At 44.7% G+C, this 23,828-nt stretch overlaps 1 protein-coding gene across 1 annotated transcript in view; it reads right to left on the reverse strand.

Moving 5' to 3' along the window:
* SYN3 (synapsin III) overlaps positions 1–23,828 on the reverse strand; it is a 419,352-nt gene that overhangs the window by 383,446 nt on the left and 12,078 nt on the right. Inside the window, exon 2 of the mRNA XM_049627527.1 lies at positions 16,435–16,492. Coding sequence (XP_049483484.1) covers positions 16,435–16,492 — 58 coding nt within the window. The remainder of the gene's footprint in view (positions 1–16,434; positions 16,493–23,828) is intronic.

The raw sequence follows: 23,828 nt of genomic DNA on the forward strand, positions 1-23,828 counted from the left end.
AATTTACAATCCTTTTTAAGTAGGCTTGTATCAAACCCACAGAATGTGAGAACTGAAAGTTCCTTTGGGGTCACCCAATGGGTTTCATTTTACTGCCAGCTCTGGTTGCTGTGTGGAGAATAATGAGGCTGCCCTAAGTTCGGCTGGGAAGCATGCCTTCATTGAACAGTGGTATCTGTTGGGGCTGGGGAGAGCTGGCAGGTAGAAAGCGCTCCAAACATTGGCCAGTTCCTCCTTTTACAAATAATCAACCTAGATCCAGGGTCCCCTCTGATTTAATGAAAATGGACCACATTTTTACAGTGTGCTGAACACAGTAGTAGTGCTATGATCTCTCCATTTGGTGGATAAAGAAACTGAAGTTTAGAACCTTGAGTCACATCCCCCAAGTCCCATAGGTAATAAGAGGCACTGCTAGGACTTGATCTCTTGCTCTTCTGATCTGAGGCATAGCTTCATCCATCACACCAAATTGCCTCAAAATATCTCTTTATTTTTAAAAAAATTTTTTTAAATTTATTTATTTTTGAGAGACAGAGAGAGAAAGAGTGTGTGCATGTGCAGGAGTGGGGGAGGGGCAGAGAGAGAATGAGACCCAGAATCTAAAGCAGGTTTGAGACTCTGAGCTGTCAGCACAGAGCCAGGCATGGGGCTCGAACTCATGAACCATGAGATCATGACCTGAGCCGAAGTCGGATGCTTAACCGACTGAACCACCCATGCACCCCAAAATATTTCTTCTTTCTTCTAAGGCAACAAAAAATTTTCCTCCACGTGAGTAAAATACAGAATAGTAATAAGAATTAATAAAAATGAGCCTGTTTACTTCAGAATCTTAATGTCATTCCCCAATAAATATATAGCGAAGGACAATTAAAGTGAGGGTTAGAAGAAACCAGAAGGGACAGCAGTAGATTCATATCCCCCAAAATGAGGGGTGAGGTTGCAGTGGGAGTTAGGAGAATAGGGTATGGGCTGCTTGGGAACCAGGGGTCGAATCATGACTCTGCCAACTGAAAGCTGCTCTGCTGGGCCTCTCTGAATCCTCATTTCTTCCCCTGTGATAGTAATAGATAACTTACAAGGCCACTGTGAGGATGAAGGGAGGGTATGTATAGCAAATCTTGGTGGAGTGTCAGGCATGCGTGTGTGTATGTGTGTGTATGCAGCAAATGCTTAATATATGGGAGTCCTTATATTATCACTATTATTGGTACTATGAAATACTAAATTTCATGAAGGTGTTTAGGGGAAAGAAGGCTAGTTCTAAACTATTAGAGACCACAAAAAAGGAGTGGAGCATGACCTAGGTTTTAGAGAGAAGGTGAACACATAAATAAAAAGGTATAGGAATGGAAGAAGAGACAGATGGATAGATATTCATAGAAATCACATTTTTGGAAAGCGAGATGTGGAACCTAAGAGAAAAGCTGCTGTAAACAAGAGACCATCGAAATTAAATATTGGCTCCTCCAAGGACTCTCGGGGGCACCACTGAGCAGAAAGAGGAAAAGAGAGGTGGTGAGAAAGGCAGGCCGGTGCCTGATTGGGAAGAGCCATGGGGCTGCTTAAGGACTCTGGCCTTCATCCCACAGACATGGAGGAGCCTGGACCGAGGAGGGCAAAGGGAGCCAGACAGACCAACGCAGCTGCACGAGAATAAGCAAATTAAGACAAATGATCAAAACCTGGTTCTGTCCAATGAATGCAAAGTTAGGGTTCCTGGTGTGTGGCTGGCCCCGCCAGGGGAGATTCACCCGTCTGTTTCCCTTGCTTTTCCTGGCAGCCAGAGGGGTGGGCTGCCGGTCTCCTCCCTGTCTGGACAGAATGTAGGCCCTGAGGTGGGGTGGGTGGGGAGGTCACCTGGTTCAATTCCATCTTAAACAGGCTAAGAACCCACCCAGAAGCCCATGAGGGGAACTTCAGGGTTGTTGCTCAGGGAGCAAAGAAAGGTACCAGCAACACAGATACAGGGAGCTCAGAAAACCCACATGGGCTATCCATGGTCTCCAAGAAAACCAATCTGAAAAACTGCATTAGGCCAGATGTCACAAGCCTTTTTCTTTTTTTTTTTTTTTTTTCCAGGGCTGGCTGGGCAATGGGTGAGTTAAGGGGAAAATTATGGGCTTTTGGAACAGGCAGATATAGGTTCCAGTAGCAATTCCGCCACTAACTACACAAATACCTACTTCACCTCTCTTGGCCTCAGTTTCCTCAACAGGACAATAATGAGACTCACACCACAGGCACTGCTGAAGGGCTGAATACAGCAGCATGCAGGAAGCATGAGGCTGACGAGGAGCACACAGCTGACCTGCAGTAACTAATCTTCCTTCTTTCCTTGAATTCGCACTCAGAACCTACAAAGCGCAACCCTTGATGCCCCCAGATGAGGCTCAGTTCCGCTTCCTCTCTGGTGCTGCCTTCTTATCACTGCCAAGTTCTTCCCCTGGGAACTCAATTCTTTTTTGTATTTTTCAAGTTTATTTATTTATTTTGAGAGAGAGAGAGAGAGAGAGAGAGAGAGAATTTCAAGCAGGCTCCATGCTGTGAGCACAGAGCCCAACATGGGGCTCAATCTCATGAACCGTGAGATCATGACCTAAGTCAAAATCATGCATCGGATGCTTAACTGACTGAGCCACCCAGGCGCCCATTCCCCTAGAAACTCCAAAGCCAGACTTGGAAAAGAAGAGACAGGGTGGGCATAGTTTGGCTCTCTGTCTCACCAGCACCACGACCATGGGTGAGGAAGTGTGCCTGATGAGCCCCAGTTCTATAGAAGGGTGAGAGGCGGTGAGATGTAGGGTCAGCAGTGTGGGCTCCAGGGCATCTTTGGAGCTTCCATATCTCAGCTCTCCCGCCTACCAGCTGTGGGGCCATCAGCAGGATACTTACCCTGTCGGGTCTTATTTCCATCAGTACTTCCTTGGTGGGGTTGTGGGGAGATTACATGAATTCTCAGACAGTGGCTGGCACGTTGTGCTCACTCAAGCATGTTTTACCTGTATTGTAATGTATCATTGCTTTACATGTATCATTCATGTCAGACTAGTGCTTTACCTGTGTCATTTACCAGACAATAGGGTATTTTGGTAAGTCTATCTCCGGGGAAGTTCTTATGGTGGATCCAATATTTTCCCTGTCACTGTTTGATTTTTCCTTACCACAGAGAAGTTAGAGAGATATGAAATGATGACAGATTATGTATCTGGGTACTTGGAGCATCTACTAAGTACCTGAATAAGTACCCAGTGGTAGCCTACCCACCACATGCTCCTGTAACACTGTGTATCTTTCTTTCACAGCTCCTAATCAATTTGTAATTATGGTGTGTATGTGTGTGTGTGAGAGAGAGAGAGAGAGAGAGACTGATTATGCGATTCGTATCTGTCTTCTCCATTAGATTTTAAGCTCTATCCAGTAGAGACCACATCTGTGTTTTTTGTTTTAATTTTTTTAATGTTTATTTATTTTTGAGCAAGATAGAGAGAGTGTGAGAAGGGGAGGGGCAGAGAGAGAGAGAGGGAGACACAGAATCTGAAGCAGGCACTAGGCTCTGAGCTGTCAGCACAGAGTCCAATGTGGGGCTCGAACTCATGAACCACGATATCATGACCTGAGCTGAATTCGGAGGCTTAACTGACTGAGCCAGCCAGGTTCCTCGAGACATCTGTTTTCAATCACTACTGTAGCCCTAGCACATAGTAGGCACTGAATACATATTTATAGAATGAATAAACATACTGTCCATGTTCTCTAAAGGGAGTGACAGGCCGGTGGACTAGTAACCTCAAAGCAATCTGGTAAGTGTAATGGTAGAAAATGGTAGAAATGCTTGTGTGAGAGCATGGATAAGGGGCAACTGGTCCTGCCTCCCCTGGGTGGTCAGGGGAAGCAGAACAGAAACAAGGCCAAGGCTAAATCTTGAAGACGTTGCAGCAAAATTTGGGAAAGGATGTCCTAGGAGGAGAGATTTCATAAGCACAGGCATGGATGGGATGTAGACAGAAGACGGTAGTGTTAGGATGGGTGGGGAGCTACCAGGGGTTTTCTGGGACTACAGCCTAAGTTAGATAATGAAGGGGATGAAGAAAGAAAGGTAGGCAGCGACTAGCTCACAGAGGACCTTGGAGGCCAAGCTTGAGTCCCATGGAACAAGTCTCAGACACAAGCCAGCCCTTTACACATGAGAAGAAATTCACCACGTTTTGCCCAGACTTTACTTCTCTGTAATACACCTTGCCCCCTAAAATAGCATCTGGATAACTGTGAATTCCGCCTCTGCCACTTGTAAGCTGTGCCCCCTTATAACCTCTCTTAGCCTTAGTTTCCTCAGCTAGAGAATGGGGAAACATGTTAATACCTACCTTCACAGGAAGTGATGGGGATTAAATGAACTAATTCCATATGAAGTGCTTAGTGTACACATGCCATGTAAGCATGGGATCAGACAGTGGCTATTCCCATCGATCCCTTCCAAGCCCAGGACAGCACCATCCATGGAAATTCGTTTATGTCACTCTCTAAACTTCCTGAAAGAAGTGGTCCCAGAGAGGTTCAGCCTGGGCTGAATTCTAAAGTAAGCAGCTCCTTAGAATAGCTCCTATGTGATCTTAAAGGTAGACATGGTAGGACATATGAACTCATTCTCAGGTATCAGCATCCCCTCTTTTACTCAAGGATTGGAAAATGTAGCCAGTCTGGGTAGGATCCAAAAGAATCCATTTCAAAGCAGAAGTCCTGTTTATGTGCGGGCCTGGCTTCTCTCCTCAGGAGATTCTGGTCAGGGCGGGTTGGGAGATTCCTTAGACAATCTAATAGATTAGTTTCCAGTTTAGCATAACAGCTAGACAGATTTTTGTGGTGAAGTCATCCCAGTCAATTAAAAGGCATTTTTCCCTGCTGCGAGTTCAGAAGTCCCTTTGGTCTGTTCCAGCTTTCTGGGATGTTTCATAATAGGCTCCACCCTGGGTTAATTAATAACCCTGGATTCTACTAAAATGCAAGGCTGAAATCCTGTGTGTAAGCACATCCGGGCAGGGGCTGTTGGCAGAGTCAGGGTGAAAAGCCAGGGGGAGGTCCTCTCATCAGGGAGTGGGCCAGACCCCAAATGGTAGACAGGACAGCAGAGCCGGCTCAGTAAATGTAAAGAGTGGCCGAGCAAAAGCTGAAGGTCAAAGCTGGAGAGGGTATGAGGAGGGGCAGAAGTCGGGAGGAGGGGGCAGAGGAGGGAGATCATAAGCAGTCGAAGGCATCACAAGGCCAGAGATTAGGCAGACTGAGAGTAAACTGGAATGTGGGGGTGAAATGGGTCAGGGCAAGTGGCTGACAAAGGTGGTGAATAAGAGGCGGTTGACAGCGCTTGCTTTTATGGGATGCCAGTGCAAACACATCATGTGGTTCTGGTTCCATCGTCTCTGCTTTAAAGAAAAAATAGGTCATCTCTTCCCCTTTCAAATGCAAGTTGTAGGTACAGAATGAAGCTAAAGACCATGTGGCAGGGACTGACATGCATTCACTGGATAGTTACCAAGTCCTTTCCCTGAACCTCAGCCCCAAGCACAATATTCAAGGATAAGATGCCTTTTTCACCCAACCCAGAGCTGAGCTTCTCTGCTTCCAGTCTCAGGCCACCACTCCTACCCAGCTAATCTTCCAAACTACTATCAGCATGTTCATCCTGAAACAAAGACCTGATCACATCACTCCATGACTTAAAAATCTAACAAGTATGTCCTCACTGACTCTAGGACGTGATTTCCAGTGGTAGGCCATGCCACACAAAGCCCATCCTGATGAAACTATTCTCTGTCTTCTTTTCTAGCTTTATTTCCCATTCCCCCTTCTCATGCACCCTATAGTCTGGTCATTTTCCCCATCTGTGACAAACTAAGATTTAAAACATGCCTATTATTATTATTATTATTATTATTATCATTTTATTTTAGAGAGACAGTGTATAAGTGGGACAGAGGGGGAGAGAGAGAGAGAGAGAGAGAGAGATTGAGAGAGAAAATCTTAAGCAGGCTCTGTGCTCGGGGTGGAGCCTCGATGTAGAGCTTGATCCTATGACCCTGGGATCATGACCTGAGCTGAAATCAAGAGTCAGATGCTCAATTGACTGAGCCTCCCAGGTGCCCCTAAAATGCAGTCTTTAGCTGGCAGGCCTGATATCTCCCTCCTTTGCAGCCTGATACAAAGCTAATTATTTTCCCCAACCCCCCACAGAGTATTAGCTTCTCTGTGAAGCCTTTCCTAAGAATGTTCCAAGGCAAGGGTGGTGATCCCTCTTCTGTGCTCACTAGGCTTTGCAAAGGTCTCTGACACATTACAGTCACTGCCCCCCACTGTCTATCTTTCCACTGTGAGAGTGGAAAGCTCTGTCATTAAGGCCAAGGGCAGAGCAAGTGCTCAGTATGTGTTTCTTGAATTAAGGAGAGGGTTGAGATAAGTCAAGTTGTATTTGTTTTAATACACAGCCCTCAAGAAATTAAAGGGTTTATTTAGTTCTCCTTCAAAACTGCTCCTTAATTTCCACTGGAGTCTCATTCATCCATGATACTAACAGGGGGCAGAGGAGATATTGATGGAGGGAGGTGGCAGTGAGGAAGGGTAAGTGACCACACATAGTAGGTAGAGGCTACAGAACTATGAGCTGGATTGCCCAGCATGAGAAGATCGACTTGCTTCCATTCTCATGGCTCCTGCCTTCTCATTGTTGATTAAGGAGCTGAGTAGTACAGCTAAACCAGAGAGGTGGGCCGCGAAGTGATAAAGCAGTCTGTGTTGTATTTAGAATCAGCAGGGCTCATGCAGCCACAGTCTCAATATCCACCTGCCCCCTCAATATCCGCTCACCCCGGCCCTCATTTGGGGCTCGCCTTTGGCCATCCCCTGTGGCTCACCATCCAACCTAGACATGGCTGCCCCCACAGGAAGGCCTTTTGCAGGTAAATGTGGAAAATACAGACTTCACAACTAGAGAATGAGATTAACTTGTTTGCTACCAAAACCATCAGAAGGGCCTAATGGCTTCTTAAAAGCAGAAGACAAAAATAACACTGGCAGGTGGAGATGTAATAGGAAAGATAGTGACATGGGAGACGGGAGCCTGGTGTCTCTACACTGGACTCCAGCCATAATGTGATGTGTGTGCTGTGTACAGTTACTTCCCTGCTCTGAAACTCAGATGTTAAACAAGCAGGTTGGATTAGATGATCCCCAAGGTCTCTTTCTAGCCCCACCGTACTATGATTGTACCACACCACCCATTCACTCACACATCTACTCAACATTTATTGAACACCTCTACCAGGATATTTGCTATCAAGGAAAAAGTTAGAAGTTTGCACCAGATCCCAGTTGAATGCCATTATGTTTTGGGGAAATATGATTGGACATATATGTAAATAATAAAAAAACACACACATGCACATGGACATTTTATATTTCTTATCCCACCCCTCCAACTACACAGCAAACTTCTTTAAGCATGGATTATATACTCTGCATTTCTGAATAATCCCAGAGACTGACACCTAGAAATCATTCTGTTGATGTGTTTAACAATGTAAAGATGATTGTAAGACTAGCTACTAACGCTTAGCACTTTCTATATGCCAGGCTCTGCTTTGAGTGCCCTACATGTGGTAATTTACTTTGATTGTATAACTCTGTAGGTACATCTTGTGATTGCTATTATTACTACTATTACTTTCATCTTACATATGAGGACATTGAAGCACAGAGAAGTTAAGTTAGTTGCTCAAGGTTGCTCAGGGAGTGGCAGAGTTGGGATTCAAACCCAGGTGGTCTGGCTCCAGTTGGAGCTAATATGCACTTCATGTAGTCCAAAGTGTACAGCTACACTTAGAGACAAATAGTAAACATTTGCTCTTGGGGCGGGGGGAACAACGAACAAACAGAACTATTAACAGGGGAACTATCCAGCAATAAGCCAGAAACATCAAATGATAAGTAAGAGCCATCCAGGTTAGTAAGGAAAGGAAGAGTGTGGCTGGAAGGACATCTCTTAATTTGTAATTTACCCAGCAGATCAAAAGAGTAGGGTGAAATGGGAAAGGACGGTGGGATTACGTGCTCGAGGAACCTGGGTTAGAGAGGAAATACAAAAAAACTCGTTGAAGACAAATTCAAGACCCAACATATACTCTGATAGATCTACTTTGGTTAAGAAGCAGGACCCTGGAGTCAGCTGGACCCAGGTTCAGATCCCAGCTGCAGGACATTCATACAAGCTATGTGACCTGGCTGGGCAATTTATTTAAGCTCCCTGAGCCTCAGCTTCCTCACCAACAGGCACACTGTGTGGAATAAGTTAAGGCACAGGAAGCATTTAACATGACACCCAGCATACAGAAAATGTTCAAAGTTAACCACCATCACCATTCCTATTGTTTCTCCATTTCTCTACGGCCTTAAATTGGTGAGTCTAAATGTAGAGCCAGGATGGTGATAAACTCACCCATGTTAATCAATGCCATGGTTAAAAAGAGAGACACTTGTTCCTCTAATGAGTTATGTTTCAGCTAATACTCCCTAGTGTCCCACCTGCTTTTTTCATTCCCCCAGCTGGTTCTTAGATTTGAAAAGAAAAAGGCCTCCATGGAGACCTGCACGCTTTTAACAATAATACAAAACAGAACGTCTGAGGTCAGGGTAAGCCAAGCCAAACAAATAAATCTTGCAGGATTGTGTTAACAAAACAAGGCTTAGTGGATCAGAGTGGGTAGGGTTCTGCCGGACTCAGGCCCTGCAGAGAAATGCCAAGCTCTGGTGAATTTCAAACACAAGGAGGTCAAATAGGAAGAGCAAAATATGGAGCACTTCAGAGTTCAGCATCAATGCTTGGCTGAAACCAGGAGAGCATTCTGTGCATGAAGGACCCCAGAAACCATGGATCAATCACACTCCTAGAACTCCACACCAGAAGGGTCTTACAGATCATCTATACAGCTTCTATGGAGGGCAACTTGGCAATAGCTATCATAATGGTAAGTGTATACTTACACTGGGAGGTACACTCTGAGACAGACACTAGCCTATGGGAGGTCCATCAGGGAACACTCCGAGGATCACCATCACTGGATGGGCAGTAAGAGGAAGAAAGCAGCACTGGGGGGAAGGAGAAGGCAGGCTGCACTGCCATCTCACCAAAGAGCTCTGAGCTGGGAGCTTCAACTCCTTCAGAGTTGTCCCAAACTGAGGTAAATGGGCAAGGTCTTCATACTGTCCAGCCACTGAATGTGGCTGCCACCAGGAAAGAGATGTGAGCTTGGACAAGTCAGCTCTCCTCACCTGAGGCACTTCCAAAAGAGGGCTGACTGCTGAGAGCTGGCTTCTGGTAGCAATGCCAGCAGCTGGGGAAAGTCCTTTATTCCTCAAGGTGCATTACAGCACCCACGGCATACAATACTCCTGGGGCTCGTTCTATTTCCAGGAAGGAATCCTATGGATATGCTACCAAATGTTTGAAATGACATAAGTTTGGCATTATTTGTATTAGTAAAATTATGAAATATAAATTATTAGATATCCATATGACAGCACCCTTGGCAATCATTAACAAGAATGAGGCAGCTCTGCACATACTCTTGCGGAATCACAACCGGATACATTAAGTGAGAAAGGGTACGGAACAGAACAGATAAGTATGTGTGGACTTTGAACAGCTAAAGGGATAGACTATTGTTCACTGTCTATTGCCACCCAGTCCCACACCCATCCTTGTCTCCTGCACTATGGGGGCTGAAAGCCTAAATCTATACTTCCCAGATTCTTTTGCCACATGGTTCCAGTTAATTTCTACCAAAGGGAGCCATTTATGCAAGAGTTGAAGTTAGGAAGGAGGTAGCAATCATTCTGCTTCTGGTGGTAGTTATGAAAGCTTCCCCAACAGCCTCAGCAGATACAGGAGGTTGGTGGCAATTCCTACGGCATCAGTGGGAGCACAGGCTCTGGGTTCTCCACTGGCCATAGTGGTAGTGACAACAGTAGCAGTGAATGCAGGGCTGTTGTGGCTCTGGATATGATTTTCCCTTTTGAACCATTTGGAATCAATCCTCCCATTAAATTTTCTTCTGAAATATCTATAGTGGTTAATGTTTTTTGAACAAACTGCTATTTATGAAAAACAAAGGAAAATACACATATATGTATATTTGATCATTGCATTTAAAATCTCATCTGAGGGGAGCCTGGGTGGCTCAGTCGGTTAAGCGTCCGACTTCAGCTCAGGTCACGATCTCGCGGTCCGTGAGTTTGAGCCCCGCGTCGGGCTCTGGGCCGATGGCTCAGAGCCTGGAGCCTGCTTCCAATTCTGTGTCTCCCTCTCTCTCTGCCCCTCCCCCATTCATGATCTGTCTCTCTCTGTCTCAAAAATAAATAAACGTTAAAAAAAAAATTAAAATCTCATCTGACTTTGGCTCAGGTTATGATCTCATGGTTTGTGGGTTCAAGCCCCGCATTGGAGGCTATGCTGACAACACGGAGCCTGCTTGGGATTCTCTCTCTCTCCCTCTCTGTCTCTCTGTCCCTCCTTAACTCATGTTTTTTCTCTCTCTCAAAATAAAAAAAATAAACTTTGGAAAAAAACAGATAGTTGCCCAAGAAACTAGTGGCTAAATGAACTGGTTAATAATGGTTAAAGAAAACAGATTAGTAGGGGCAAGGTTGGAGGTAGACTTTTTATCAGATACCATTTTTTACCTTTTCAATTTTTGGCTATATGTATATATTACCTTTACCCAAAATATAAATAAAAGAGAAAAATAATAAAGGTTCATCTCCTAGTAGGTACATAAATTTCCTGTGAAATATTCCCAACAATAACCACCCAGTTTCTGCTGGAACTCCCCACCTACCCAAGGGGCATGGCCCAGTCATCATTACTCTACTGATTAATAGTTTCTGTTTAGAGCAAGTTGAAATCCATGTTCTTGTAGAATTGTACTATTAGACTGAACTCTAATCCTAGCGAGAGAATCTAGGGTGGTTTTTCAGCACATCTGCACATGAAGCCTGGGTTCAAATTCCTCCTTTATCACTCATTTCAAACAGGGTATTTAACCTTTCTGAGCCTCACTTTCTTCATCTGCCAAATGGGGGAGCCATTCATAGCAGCCATCTCAAAGGGTGGTAGTGAGAATGAAGTAAGGTTATGCATGTGAAGTGACTTAACCAACATATCTGGTTATTGCCCTTGACATCTGCACACTGGCAGAAAAATGTAATAGACAGTAGGAAGGCCCCGAAGTCAGGCTGCCTGGGTTCAAAGACAGGATCCTGCCAATTAAAAGTCGGGCAACCTTGGGAAAGCTACTTATTCCCTTTGAGCCTCAGTTTCTGTAAGATGGAGGCAATGACAGTGTCATCCCAACAATGAAAAGCATTCAGCCTTACCTTGCAAGTATTCAACATACAGTAACTTACTATCTCACCTACTCCTTCAGATGACAGATACTCTGCACAGAGCAAATGGGATCCTACTAAAGCCTGCTCTGCCTCTGCACTAAACGTCTCCAGTTCCTTATGCTGGTCCACTTTGCTCAGGGATGTCAGACTCCACTTACACCAATCACTCTCCTCAGAAGGTATTCCATGGAATACCTCCTTATGGTGTGACACCAAAATGGGATCTGTCACTAGAGTCTGACTAGCATAGTATCTGCGTGTGTGTATGTGTGTGCATGCACGTGTGAGTGTGTCACAGAGTGTATTGTGACAGAGACAGGGTGTGCATGTGCGGTGTGTGAAAGAGCGTGTGCGTATGTGCGTATGTGTGCTTATGTACCATCGCCTTCCTGGGTTCTAAATGCTGTACTTTGATAATGTAGCCTGAAGTAGCATCAGGTTTTGGGGGAGCAGCAACCATTAGCTGTAGTTTATCGAGAACCTAATATATGTGCCAGAAACCATGCTAAGTTTGTAATTTACACGGACTCATTTAATCCACACAAAAACTCTAGGGGGCAGATATTATTATCCTCATTTTTCAGATGAGGAAACATGCATAGAGATGTTATAAATAGAAGGTCAACAACTAAAATACTGTAGAGCTGAGATTCATCTCCAGACAGCTGAGATCCACCCTGAAGCCAGTCTTAACCTCCACTCTATACTTCTTCCACAAATATTAAGAATTTGTTCAAATCTTAGGTCTTTCCTTTCCTCATGTGATTTTAGTAAGCTAAGTCTTTCTAGTCTTGTTCTTCTTCCGCTGAGTCTTTCCATAGGGAAAACTCCATGTTTTCAATATGAAATTTGATTGTATCTAATTTAATATAGCATATTCTCTCTCTCATTCAGCTTCAAGCCATCAGCAAATGTAATTTGATAAGTCTCTATTAAGGAACAGAACAAAGCCAAGGGCACAGCCCTTAAGCAAGCCATTACATGTATTTCTCTCAAGGTGTATCTCTACCAAGTAATCATTTCCTAGTCCGGGTACTGTTCAACCTGTTCCCAACTCACCAATCTGAATTAACATTCAACCTTCATTTCTCTATCTTGTTGATAATTATTTCTTGAAATGTCACATGGTCTTTACAGTTAATCTCTACAGCAAAGGTCCATTCGAAGAAAGGTTGTCCCATAAAGACCTGTGGATGGAAGGCTGACGTGGGTATGCAAAATATATACATGATGGTGTTGAGTGTTTAAACTATTTTAAGAGAAAAATCCCACCTTTGCTTCCATAAGACATTTGAGTTGAGGAAATATATGAAGAGCAGAAGATGAACAGGACTTGAATCAAGAGCCTTTTCTGGGATCCACACACATCCACCTAACCCCATCCCAACTCCTACATCACACAAAGGCAGGACTCAAAGGGAGCCACTGGCATTCGTATGTAAATGTGTGGCTTTGTCCAGCTTCCTTCACTAGAGTCAAGGGCAGATTCTTTACCTTCTCTTGCCTTTCTTTCCATCTGCTAGAGCAGACATTGGCATTCCTTATGCCTTGGTACCTCTATTATCATGGAGGAAAGTCTCACCATTGTAATTGCAGCCTTTTTTTATTAGAAAGGAATGAAACCCACGGCTCTGTCCCACCAAGTCCTAGTCTGCTAATTTCTCAGAACTGAGTCTGTTTGATATTAATCCATTCATCAACCTCATTGCTTAGTCCCACAGAGGGGTAACTTGTACCTGTGGAGAAAAAGACCCTTTGCCTCAAATATAAATAGAGGAGAATTTGACATGCCGGCACCCTGGCTGGAACGTCTCAGACCTTCTGAGGACACTGCTGTGAGGCCCCACAGAGTCAATAGGGCATTCTGGGTAATAGAATGCAACATGATGCAGTCCCCCCTTTGGCCTCCTCAGAGTTTCTTGATTCGTGGCTCTGAAAGAGCTGAGGCAAGCAATTTTTGAACTGGGGGGAAGAGGGTGGAGAGAAGGGGCGGAGGCCTCCTCTAGGCCAACCACAACTAACTCATTCGCTCTGTCCAGCAAAACCCAGACAGTGCAATTATCTGGTTAATTTGGCCCTTCGTTGGGAGACAGACTTCCAAAATGTGAGGCCAGCTCAGACTAAACAGTGCCTTCCATCCTAAGACTTTTCCCAAGTGCGAGAGGATACATGTGAGATTCCTGGGGGGTTGCTTATGTGTCCCACCTATTCATCCAGATGAAAAAGGCAAACAATTCAGACTCTAAGATGGGTTTAGGAAGGCATGTCTTTCAGGGAAAAAATGCCCAAATAACCTGCTATTTGGTCGCCTGGCTAATTTCCCTTCCGGCTTCTATGGAGGGGGATGGCTGGAAATCAGGATGACTCTAAATTAGCCAACATTTTCCAGAATGATTGTAGCCTTCATTGATTGGCTGAGTGTCCCCAGAGCCCCTGAGTGAGTTATTCTTAGGGCAATTCTCAATGATGCTCCTGATGACTCCTACTCATAGATTTTGTACCCATAAGTGGGTCTAGGGGCATCACTGAGATAAGTGGGTAAAATTAAAACATGCTTCTGGGGTTTTCACAAATGGGAGGAGACAGGGCTAGCTGAATTGGCAACTGAGCATTTACCAGATGGTTTATGGAAAACCCAGATTTTTGAGAGAAGATTAAGAAACAGTGATTTATCTCCCTTGGAAACTGACAAGCAGCCTGGAATCTGTGGAATCTATCAGTTATTCATTCTGCAAATATTTCTTCAGTTCTAGAATGTGCCAGGCCCTGTGCTACTTAACAAAGAGAGTTCCAAACAGTCATTGTCCCTACACTCATGCAAATAATCCCACACCTAAATATATGGATAAGGGCTAGGAAGGCCAAGTTGGATGTTATGATAGGGAATAACCAGGTTAGCCGATCTAGATCCAGGTGTGAGGGCTCAGAGACGGAGTCTTTGAGGAAGAGATTTAAAAGTGAACACTTTAAAGAATCTATTTGCTTGTTTAGAAAGATCACTCTGGCTTTAATACTAAAAATAAATGGGAAGTGGGTGAAAAGATAGAATTAGAAGGCTATTGATTAGGTAGACTGGATGAGAGTTGATGATGGTTCAGCCAAGGATCTAGATAGTAAGGATGGAAAGAAGTAGATGGACTGGAGACAGGGTTGTGGAGTCAACAGGTTCTGGTCCCTGAATAGGTGTAGTGGCAGAGGGAGGGGAGGCACCTAGGAGAATGTACAGGCTTCTGGCTAATGTGGAAGGTTAGAGGGTGCCACTCTTTATTGAGAGACGGAACTTGGGAGGACAAGTAGGTTGGGGCTAGGGGAAGATGATGTGTCCTATTTTGAAGTCAACCAAACTAGACTCCTACCATCCCATAACCTGTACTTCCAGCCTCCTTAAAATTGCTCACACTGCTTCCTTCTCAGGTACTCTTCATGTTGTCACCTCCACTTGTGGAAATCCTACCCATCCTTTAAGATGCCCTCCAAATACCACCCTCTCCTCAGAGCCAGCCTGACTCCCTCAATTAGTTGTGGTCTCTGCTGCCCATAGCACCAAATTTGGACCTCTCTTTCTTGGATTTCACTTGTAATGAGGTTCTGTGAAGACTTATCTTACCTCCCTTCCTAGACCACAAAATTTTGGGGACAGAGCCTCTGTCTCTATATCTTTATTCCCCATGTTAGCTAGCTAGCGTAGTAGACAGACGTTTGACAAATATTTGTTAAGTGAACAAAAATAACCTGCTCTTTGCCATGGAAGGAAAACCAGTAGACATTGGACTGACTTGAAAGCCACAAGATCAAATTGAAATTCAAGTTTAAGGTGTTTCAATACTAAGCCAACTCAAATTGGATGCTCAGAAAGGTTTTCTGTTCCTCCAACACACCAAACTCAAAGAATGCTGAAAATGTCACACCCCTCTATTTTCTTATTGCACTTTTCTGAGTTCATCTTATAGTAGAGACCTTGTCTATCTTATTAACAATTTGTCTTTGATGATGATGATACTATGACGATGATAAATGAATAACATTTACTAAGTGCCCAGTATGTGCCAGGTGCTGTTCCAAGTACTTTTCATGGACTAACTCATTTGATCCTCATAGTCACCCTATGAAATTGGTGCTATTACACCAATGAGTTACACCAATGAAATTGGTGCTGTACAACAATCAGTTGTACAGATAAACAGAGTTGCAAAGAGCTTAAATACTGCTCAACCAAGGGGTGGCACCAGGATTCAAACCTCGACTCTGGCTCCAGAGCCCATGCTCTGATGTGCCCTCCTAAGGCTGAGCACCATGTGTGGCATTTAGTAGGCCCCCAACAAGCGTTCACTGAATGAACGGAAGGAGCCCTAGATCTGGAGACCACAAGTTCTAGTCCTAATTCTGCCACTGACTTCCTATATAGCCTTCAACAAGTCTGTATTTCTTTCCCCATAAAATGAGGTACCTGGATGCTGATATTAACAGTAATAACAAGAGTCAGTATTCATAATTCTAGCCTCTTTTGAGGTTTTAAATCATCTAATCCCAACAACAATGATACAAGAAAATTGAGGCACAGAGCGAGTAAGTCACCTGCCCATTACCTATTAAATGAGAGAGCTGGGATTCAAACCCACTGTGTTCCCTAGTCCAACTGGTTCCAAGGAGATGCCTTGGGGGCCATGGGGAGAATAGGGAAGGTGGAGCAGGATGGAGCAGACAGACTTTTGGGTTCCCCATGCCCATCTAGTCAGAGAACATCTACTTGTCTCTAGTTTGTAGAATGGGCTCCTACTTGAGATTTCCTCTGAAGAAAGGTTATGATGCTAAAAAAAAAACAAAACAAAAAACATTAAACTAAAGAAATGTAATAAAATTCCCAGGTATAAGCCTGGATTTTCTAGTAATCTTGGCTCATGGTAGCCACATAAGATGAGGATCAAGGCTGCTCCTGGGAATGGCTCCTGCTGTGGAAAACATCAGGGTGACAGCACGAAAGACCCAGCTCCAACCTACCTGCTCCACTCGGATTTCAATCTCTCCATTCACCTTCTTTCCATGAAAGTATTTGGCCCTGTTAAAGAGAGGAAGAAAACCACTGAGTAAGGATGCAGACTGCTTTATTATTTTCTCCCTTCTCTCAAAATCCTTACCCCCAGGGGCACATGTCAGACACATTTGTAACTTCATGCTCTTTCCTCCCACCTTGACTACTTTTCTAATTATTTTTCTAATTATTGTCTAATTATTTGTATTTTCTAATTATTTGTATATACTATGATTTTCTAATTATTTGTATATACTATGTGCAAGAGGAGAAAGAATACTGGATGGGAAGATTGGAGACTCAGGTTCTGTTTCTACTTGGCAACCCTGTTTCAATTTTATAATCTGTAGAAGGAAGATAATATCTGTGTGACTTATTTCTAAGGGCTATTTTAAAGATCAAATGAGATAAAGAATCCTACAAAAGTAAATAATGCAGAATTATTTTATTATTGTATTGAGTTATACTCTACATACTCCATAAATTATCTATCCATCCACCCATTCCTCCATTTGTCCACCTGTCCAATGAAGCAGCCCTCATCTGTCCTTTTATCCATCCATCCATCCATCCATCCATCCATCCATCATCTTTCCTCTATATCTCTACTTCTATCTTCTCATTATCAGTAAATAGCATCCCATCTACCCATTGCTCAAGGCAGAAACATAGACATCATTCTTGTTACCCCTTTCTCTCTCCCTATCTCCATTGATTCTACATTCTAGTTATTTCCCAAATCTATCCAAATGCCCATTTTTCTCAGTAAGCACCATAATCTTGGCCCCCTTCCTCTCTCTTCTCATATAGACTTTCTTTTCATACTCTTCTTTCATAGTACTTATTAAAATTACAGATAGTTATAATTGGTAACTGTGTTTAATGCCTGTGTGTCACTAAACTATAACACAACTACTTAGAGTAAGGCACAAATACTCCCAATACCTACCAGAGTGCTTAACACAGAGTAGGAGCTCAATTAATATTTGCTGGATGAATAAATGAGTGGAGATAGATGGGGAAAAAAACCTACTTGTTGAGTATTTACTCTGTGCCAGAAACTGTGCTGTAGGCTTGAGCCTATATAGCCTTTCTCATTTAATGCTTACAACCACCACCATGAAGAAGGCATTATTATTTCCATCCTATAAAAAAGAAAACTGAAACCCAGAGAAACGAAATATTTTGCCTGAGGGACTAGAGTCCTGGACTTCTAATTCCACATCTATGTTTTTGCTCAACCCTGAAAAAAAGCAGCAAATGTTGGGGTACTCTGGGTTTAGATGTCCTCCCACACACAAGGCAAAAGTAATAAAAGTTTCCATTTGCTCTTTTGGATTTTTGGTATGGAGAAACTAATAGTTCTTAGTCACTCGCTGTAAACCGAGCACTGTGTTAAGCATTTCCATAAACCTTTCTGGGGCAGAGACAGCTTTTTGTTCCAATACCCATTCTCCTCTTCCCCACAATAAGAGAGTTTACAGATTGGGACACACACACACAAGAATGAATATCCTAACTCTCCATTCAGCTAGGGGTGGCCATGTGACTGAGTTCTAATCAATAATTTGTAAGTAGTACATCCAAGAATCTTCTTAGTTTCCTCTATTCTTTTTCCTGGAACATCCATGTTACCATCTATTTTTTCAGCCTTCCATTTGTGAAAAAAAGAATCCTTCCTACAGATTCTCTGACCAAGCTTCCGTCTGTTTGCTTCCAAAGAGTCTCTATCTACACTTAGGCAATGCCAGTGGAGTTCACCTCTTTCCAAGACTGCCCAAATCGCTGACTGATAGCTCTAATATTAAGATAATTTTTTCTTACTAGGTTGACAGGCTTAGACATGCAAAACTTTAGTGGTATAGGAGCTGTTGTTGTGACTTGAAAGGATGGTTTTGTTATCTCTCCCAGACATGGTGTTTGACAAAATGTGTAGTGAGGCTCATACAAAGGGAACCTTTCCACATAGTTTGTGAATTTTATCACGAATCCTTAAAGGTAGTGTCTGCAAACTTCAGACACTGGGATAAGTCCACCTCTCATATCTGTGGGGGCCTGGGGCAAGAGAACAAACGGACACCTGTGCATCATATGTCTAATATTTACAATTGATAAACAAAGCTACCAAACATTTAAATAAAACATGCCTGTCTTCCTTCCTTGACAAAGACAACTTCATCATGATCTGGAGGGGTCAGAACTTCAAATTCTTGGAATTGTTAGAGTTCTACCCAGAGCCAGGCGGCATGGGGACTGCCTCCTCTTGGTTCCTACAGTCTTCCCTGATTCTCCTCCCACCCTCCTCTCAATCCTGAATCACCTGGGCTTCTTGTGCAGGCTCATGGATAGCTCAGCCCACAGGCCACACTCCATCTCCTCACTCATTCCCCCATCCACCATTCTTCCTTGGCCATGCCTTCCAAGGATGGACCAGGGAACTGGCCTACACAGGGCATGGAATTGGGCCACGGTCCCTTTGGGCAAAGAATTCTAGGGTTCTTTGTATCCACTGCATGGTATAAGGGTGCAATTTGTGGGGTCCTGGCACAGGGCCCTCCTTTGCTGTCAGAAGGGGTACAGCTAGTCAAGGCTGTGTGGCTCAAGGCAAAGTTCCCCCTAGCTTAGGTTTAAAAGATGTACTAGGTGGGCCTGGGACCTCATAATAGTAACTAATGAGAACAATCACTGGTATACTGGAAAAAGCATGGTTTGGGCAAAGTCTGAGCCATACAACTCACTCGCCACATGTTCTAAGCCAAGGTACTTAACCCCTCTAGGACATGGTCTTCTCATTTGTCAAGCGGCGATAACATCTACAGCCAAGCCTGTAGTGATCAATTCACCTCATCCTCTATGCAACAAGGCAACAGAGGGTAGTAGACTCAGGGCAACCACATGGATGGACTCTCAGCTCTACCACTCACTCACTGTGAAACCTTGGGTAACTCACTCAACCTCCATGTGCCTGAGTTTCCACATTTGGGAAGTAGGGTTAGTAACAGTAGCTATCTCACAGCATTGTTGTAAAGATTAACTGAGACAAGATGTATAAAGCACTGAGAACAGTTCCTGCACATAGTAAGCTCCAATGTGTACAGCCCAGGGCCTAAAACAGAATCAACAACAACAAAGAAATATTGAGTGTTTTCTCTGTACCCTCATGGAGGTTACGAAACAGAAATGTGATTCACCTCCTTTTGATCTGATCAGTGCAATGAGCGATGAGTGATGATGATAATAATAAATAGACATCGTTGGTATATAAGGCCTGCTAGTACCTTCATATCCCTCCTCCTATTAGACCCTACTAGGTAGGGCAGGGATCAGTCCCCACACATTCCAGATGGAGAAGTCCCTGTTCAAAGATACATAAAAACTCTAAGTGGCACCAGTGAGTTAGATCTTGTGCTTCAAGATTTTCAGGATTCAGCAGGACCCTGCTGACATTGGCCATTTCTCCTCCAGTTTTCTATCTACCTCACGGACACACTCAACTTCCTGCAACTCCCTAGCCATGTCCTACACTTTATACCACTGAGCCTTTGCACCCGCTGTTCTCTCTGCTTAGGATGGCTTCTTGCTCTTCTCTGCCTGGCTGCCTCCAAGATCCTCGCTCACCTCCTTTAAAAGTGCCCCCCTAATGAGGCTGGGTTAGGTGTTCCTCCTTGGGGTTCCCACAGCATCCTGTACTTTACAGGATGCATCAGTCCATGTTGTAATGGCACAGTGTTTGTCTGTACCCTGCCCCAATACACCTAGTCTACGAGCTCCTGGAAACCTGATACTGTGTGTCAGTGCTCAATGAATTCGGAGTCTGGCACAGAGTGCCAGGGCACAAGGCACATGTTTAACGAATGTTTGCTAACTGGGTAAATGAACAGTCTTCCAAGGATAAGCCATAACGTATCCTGTCCTCAAGACACTTTACTGTCATCTACTGGCACACTGTTGTAATACACTTACAAATCTGCACTGATTACAGTGTGGGGTCGTTGTACAGTGTCCAACCTGAATGACTGGAAGCCCTCAACTCGATTCTAACCAGAACCCCGAGCACTTTATACCATACGAATACCACCCAAGCAGCTCTAGCCTTCACAAGGCCTCACCTTCCCAGGAAAAACACTTGTTTTGCCCATCTCTGGAATGTTTACTGCAGAGCCTGGCAGACGGACTTGGGCTGAAGCTGAGGGTCAGGCAGTCCATCCCCCTGCCTGGCTGGGAGTCAGAAGTCTGTCTCCTGACAGGCCACACAGACTGCTGCCTCCTTGCCGGGGGCTCATTCAGGCTTGAGCTGCCTCTGAACAGTTCTGTCTGGCAGAGGGAAGGGTAGGGATGGTCTGGAATTCTAGATGCCTTGGGGGCTGGGATTGCTGCCTTTGTAACTGCGTGGCTGTTTGACCTCAGGCAAAACGGACGGCCTCACTGTGCCCGAAGGCTGTCTCCCTAATGCAGACTTCTTCCTAATGCCCCAATATGTTTATTCTTATAATGAGCTCCTGAATATCCCAGCCAATCACTCAAGGCCTTGGCCTTGGGAAGAGGGTGGGGGAAACTCTTGATTCCAGGAAGCTTCCTTCTCTGTGGGTGGTCTCATATTTTACTGCCACATCAGAGGCACCAGGAAGGAGAATATTATAAAACCAGCGCTGCCTGGGGTGGGAAATCCCAAGTTTGGGGAGGCGGGATGTGGTGTGTGAATGAGATTTATGAGGAGCGGGTACTCAGTTCTTTCATGGCGACAGCAGGGGCAGAAGGAAGAGGAGAATTAGCACAAACAGGATCCACCTGTGTCCAAGCGACACCCTCCTAATAAATGTGTTTGGGATGTAGAGTCAATGTGGCTGGGCCTTGGCTATGTCCTTCCCAGGGAGGAGGGGTCAGGAATGTTCTGTCTCAGGCACAGCCCTCTTCCCACAGGTCCCCCCTGTAGGAGGAGGGAGGGAGGGCAGGGATGCAGGGATCTGGCCCAGGAGAGTCTCATGTTTCTGATGCAACATATTGGTTGCTTATTTGTGGCCTGGACTTAAGCAGGGGGAGATGGGCTATGGATCATGCAGGAAATCATTGAAGGTAGACAGGCTCAGGGCTTTCCCAGTCAGCAAGATGAGAATCACATGGCATGCCCGTTGGATGGAGGTGTGGCAAAAGCAGGACCTTTGAATACAGAGGTCCAATTCAGAGATCCATTCTAGCTCCATTACTTACTTGAAAAAAATAACTAACCTGCCTGGCCCCTTCCCGCTGCCAGCGGGGACCCTCCAATGGTGGGGCAGCCTCTCCATACCACCTTGCAATTAGGGAACTCCAGTGAGTTAGGGAGGGGAGGGATCCTCTGAGGATGACAAGGCCCCTTGCACCCATACAGGGATCTCTACAGGTAAGAAACTAGAGCCCCAAGTCACTGGATATGACAAATGGCTCCTCATTGGCTTCTGACAGCAATAGAAAAGGAGATTTTCATGAGTAGGTCTGGTCACTATTCACTCCCTTATTTAACCACCATTTCCTGGGCCTCATATAGACCAGGCACCCTATTAGGCATAAGAGGAAAGGTCGCTCCACAAGTGCCTGCTCTTGTGGAGCTCACATGCTCCCAGAAAAGTCAGAAGACTAACCAGGTGAAAAAGAAATGGTAAGAATAAAATGCACAATGGATGATAAGATGTGAAGAGCAGGGGAGATCTGACTCAGGTTGGTCAGGGAAGCCTTCTTCAAAAGACGCTTAACACATATTTATTGATCAACTACTATGGGCCAGAGCCTATAGGCTCCAAGGAAGTAAGTATGAAGAAAACATAGTCCTTGGCCTCAGGGAGCTTACTACCTAACAGGAGGGAGAGACTCATAAATGGACAATGACCACACAGGGCACCAGCCCAAAGATCCAGGTCAGCCCACAGAAGGGACACACAACCTAGTCTAAGGGTCAGGAGCCACTTCCTTGGTAAAGTGGCCCAGGTCATCCATTAACCAATCCAGTATTTGGAGCCTATTCTTTGCCAAGGTCAAAGGCTACAAAGATGACTGTGAGAGGCTCTGGATGTGTGTGTATGTGTGAAAGGCACAGACAAGGGCAAATGAGTTGGGCAGATGCTGGGGGTACTCAGGGAGGGGACAAACCTTCCTGGGGCATGTCCTAAATGTGCAGGAAAAATGAGTAGCAGGCATGGTACAGAAGACCTAGATTTGAGTTGGAAGCTGGGGTACCTGCTACACGATTTTGGACAAGCCGTTACCTTCTCATCTGTAGAACAGGGATAGGAAGATCTACCCACAGGTTAGCATAAGGATGCAGATTTGAAGGACTCTGGGAACCTGCCAAAAACGTGCTAGCAAGTATGCTACTCCCTGGTGGGCTGTGAGGGTGGAACTTCACCTCTCCAGGTAAAGAGGTAGATGGGCACTGCTAGCATTGGAGACAGATTCAGGTCCTGTCTAGCTCTATTTATTTCCTTGTACTGCCTCAGACAGACATTGACCTTCCCAAGCCCCAGTTTCATTTGTAAGTGCCCATGAATGATATCCTGACACATGGCAGATGTTTAATGTCCCTCTTTCTCTCCTGACCTTCACCAGGATGGGAAGAGGGCTGAAGTCTGTTGGGTGTGTCCCTGGGGAAGTGACATGTCATTTTCTCTCTCCAAGAAGAGGAGGAAGGTGGCAGTATCTTCCTTGCTCTAAATGAAACTCCTGCTTCATGTTTAGCCTAATGGAAACCTGCCTGGACTTCTCCCTGGGATCTCCTCTTCCTCCCCAGTATAGGCCTTTAGGGTACACAAAGTCATCAGCCACCCACTCATCATGACTGCAGAAATAGGGCTAGGGGCGCCTGGGTGGCGCAGTCGGTTAAGCGTCCGACTTCAGCCAGGTCACGATCTCGCGGTCCGTGAGTTCGAGCCCCGCGTCAGGCTCTGGGCTGATGGCTCGGAGCCTGGAGCCTGTTTCCGATTCTGTGTCTCCCTCTCTCTCTGCCCCTCCCCCGTTCATGCTCTGTCTCTCTCTGTCCCAAAAATAAATTAAAAAAAAATTAAAAAAAAAAAAAAAAAGAAATAGGGCTAGAATGTCATCTCAGTCCTTACCCCTCTCCTTGCCAAAGACACTACACTGTGTCACCTTCATTCCTACATATATTTGAAAGTCCACAATCTTTATTACACAAAGAGAATTAGTCAACATTTAGAAGGCTAAGCCATTCCCCACCCCCATCCCCTGCAAACATTTAATGAGCATCTGCTAAGAGCCCAAGCTGGGGAAATGCCCATGGAAAGGTAATACACTGAAAGATAATTCATACCAAGGTACACGTGACTAATATCTGATCATTCCAGAAAAGGGTATAAGAAAAGATGGTATATGGAGG

Source organism: Panthera uncia, chromosome B4 (genome assembly GCF_023721935.1).
Source record: "Panthera uncia isolate 11264 chromosome B4, Puncia_PCG_1.0, whole genome shotgun sequence".
Classification (NCBI taxonomy): domain Eukaryota; kingdom Metazoa; phylum Chordata; class Mammalia; order Carnivora; family Felidae; genus Panthera; species Panthera uncia.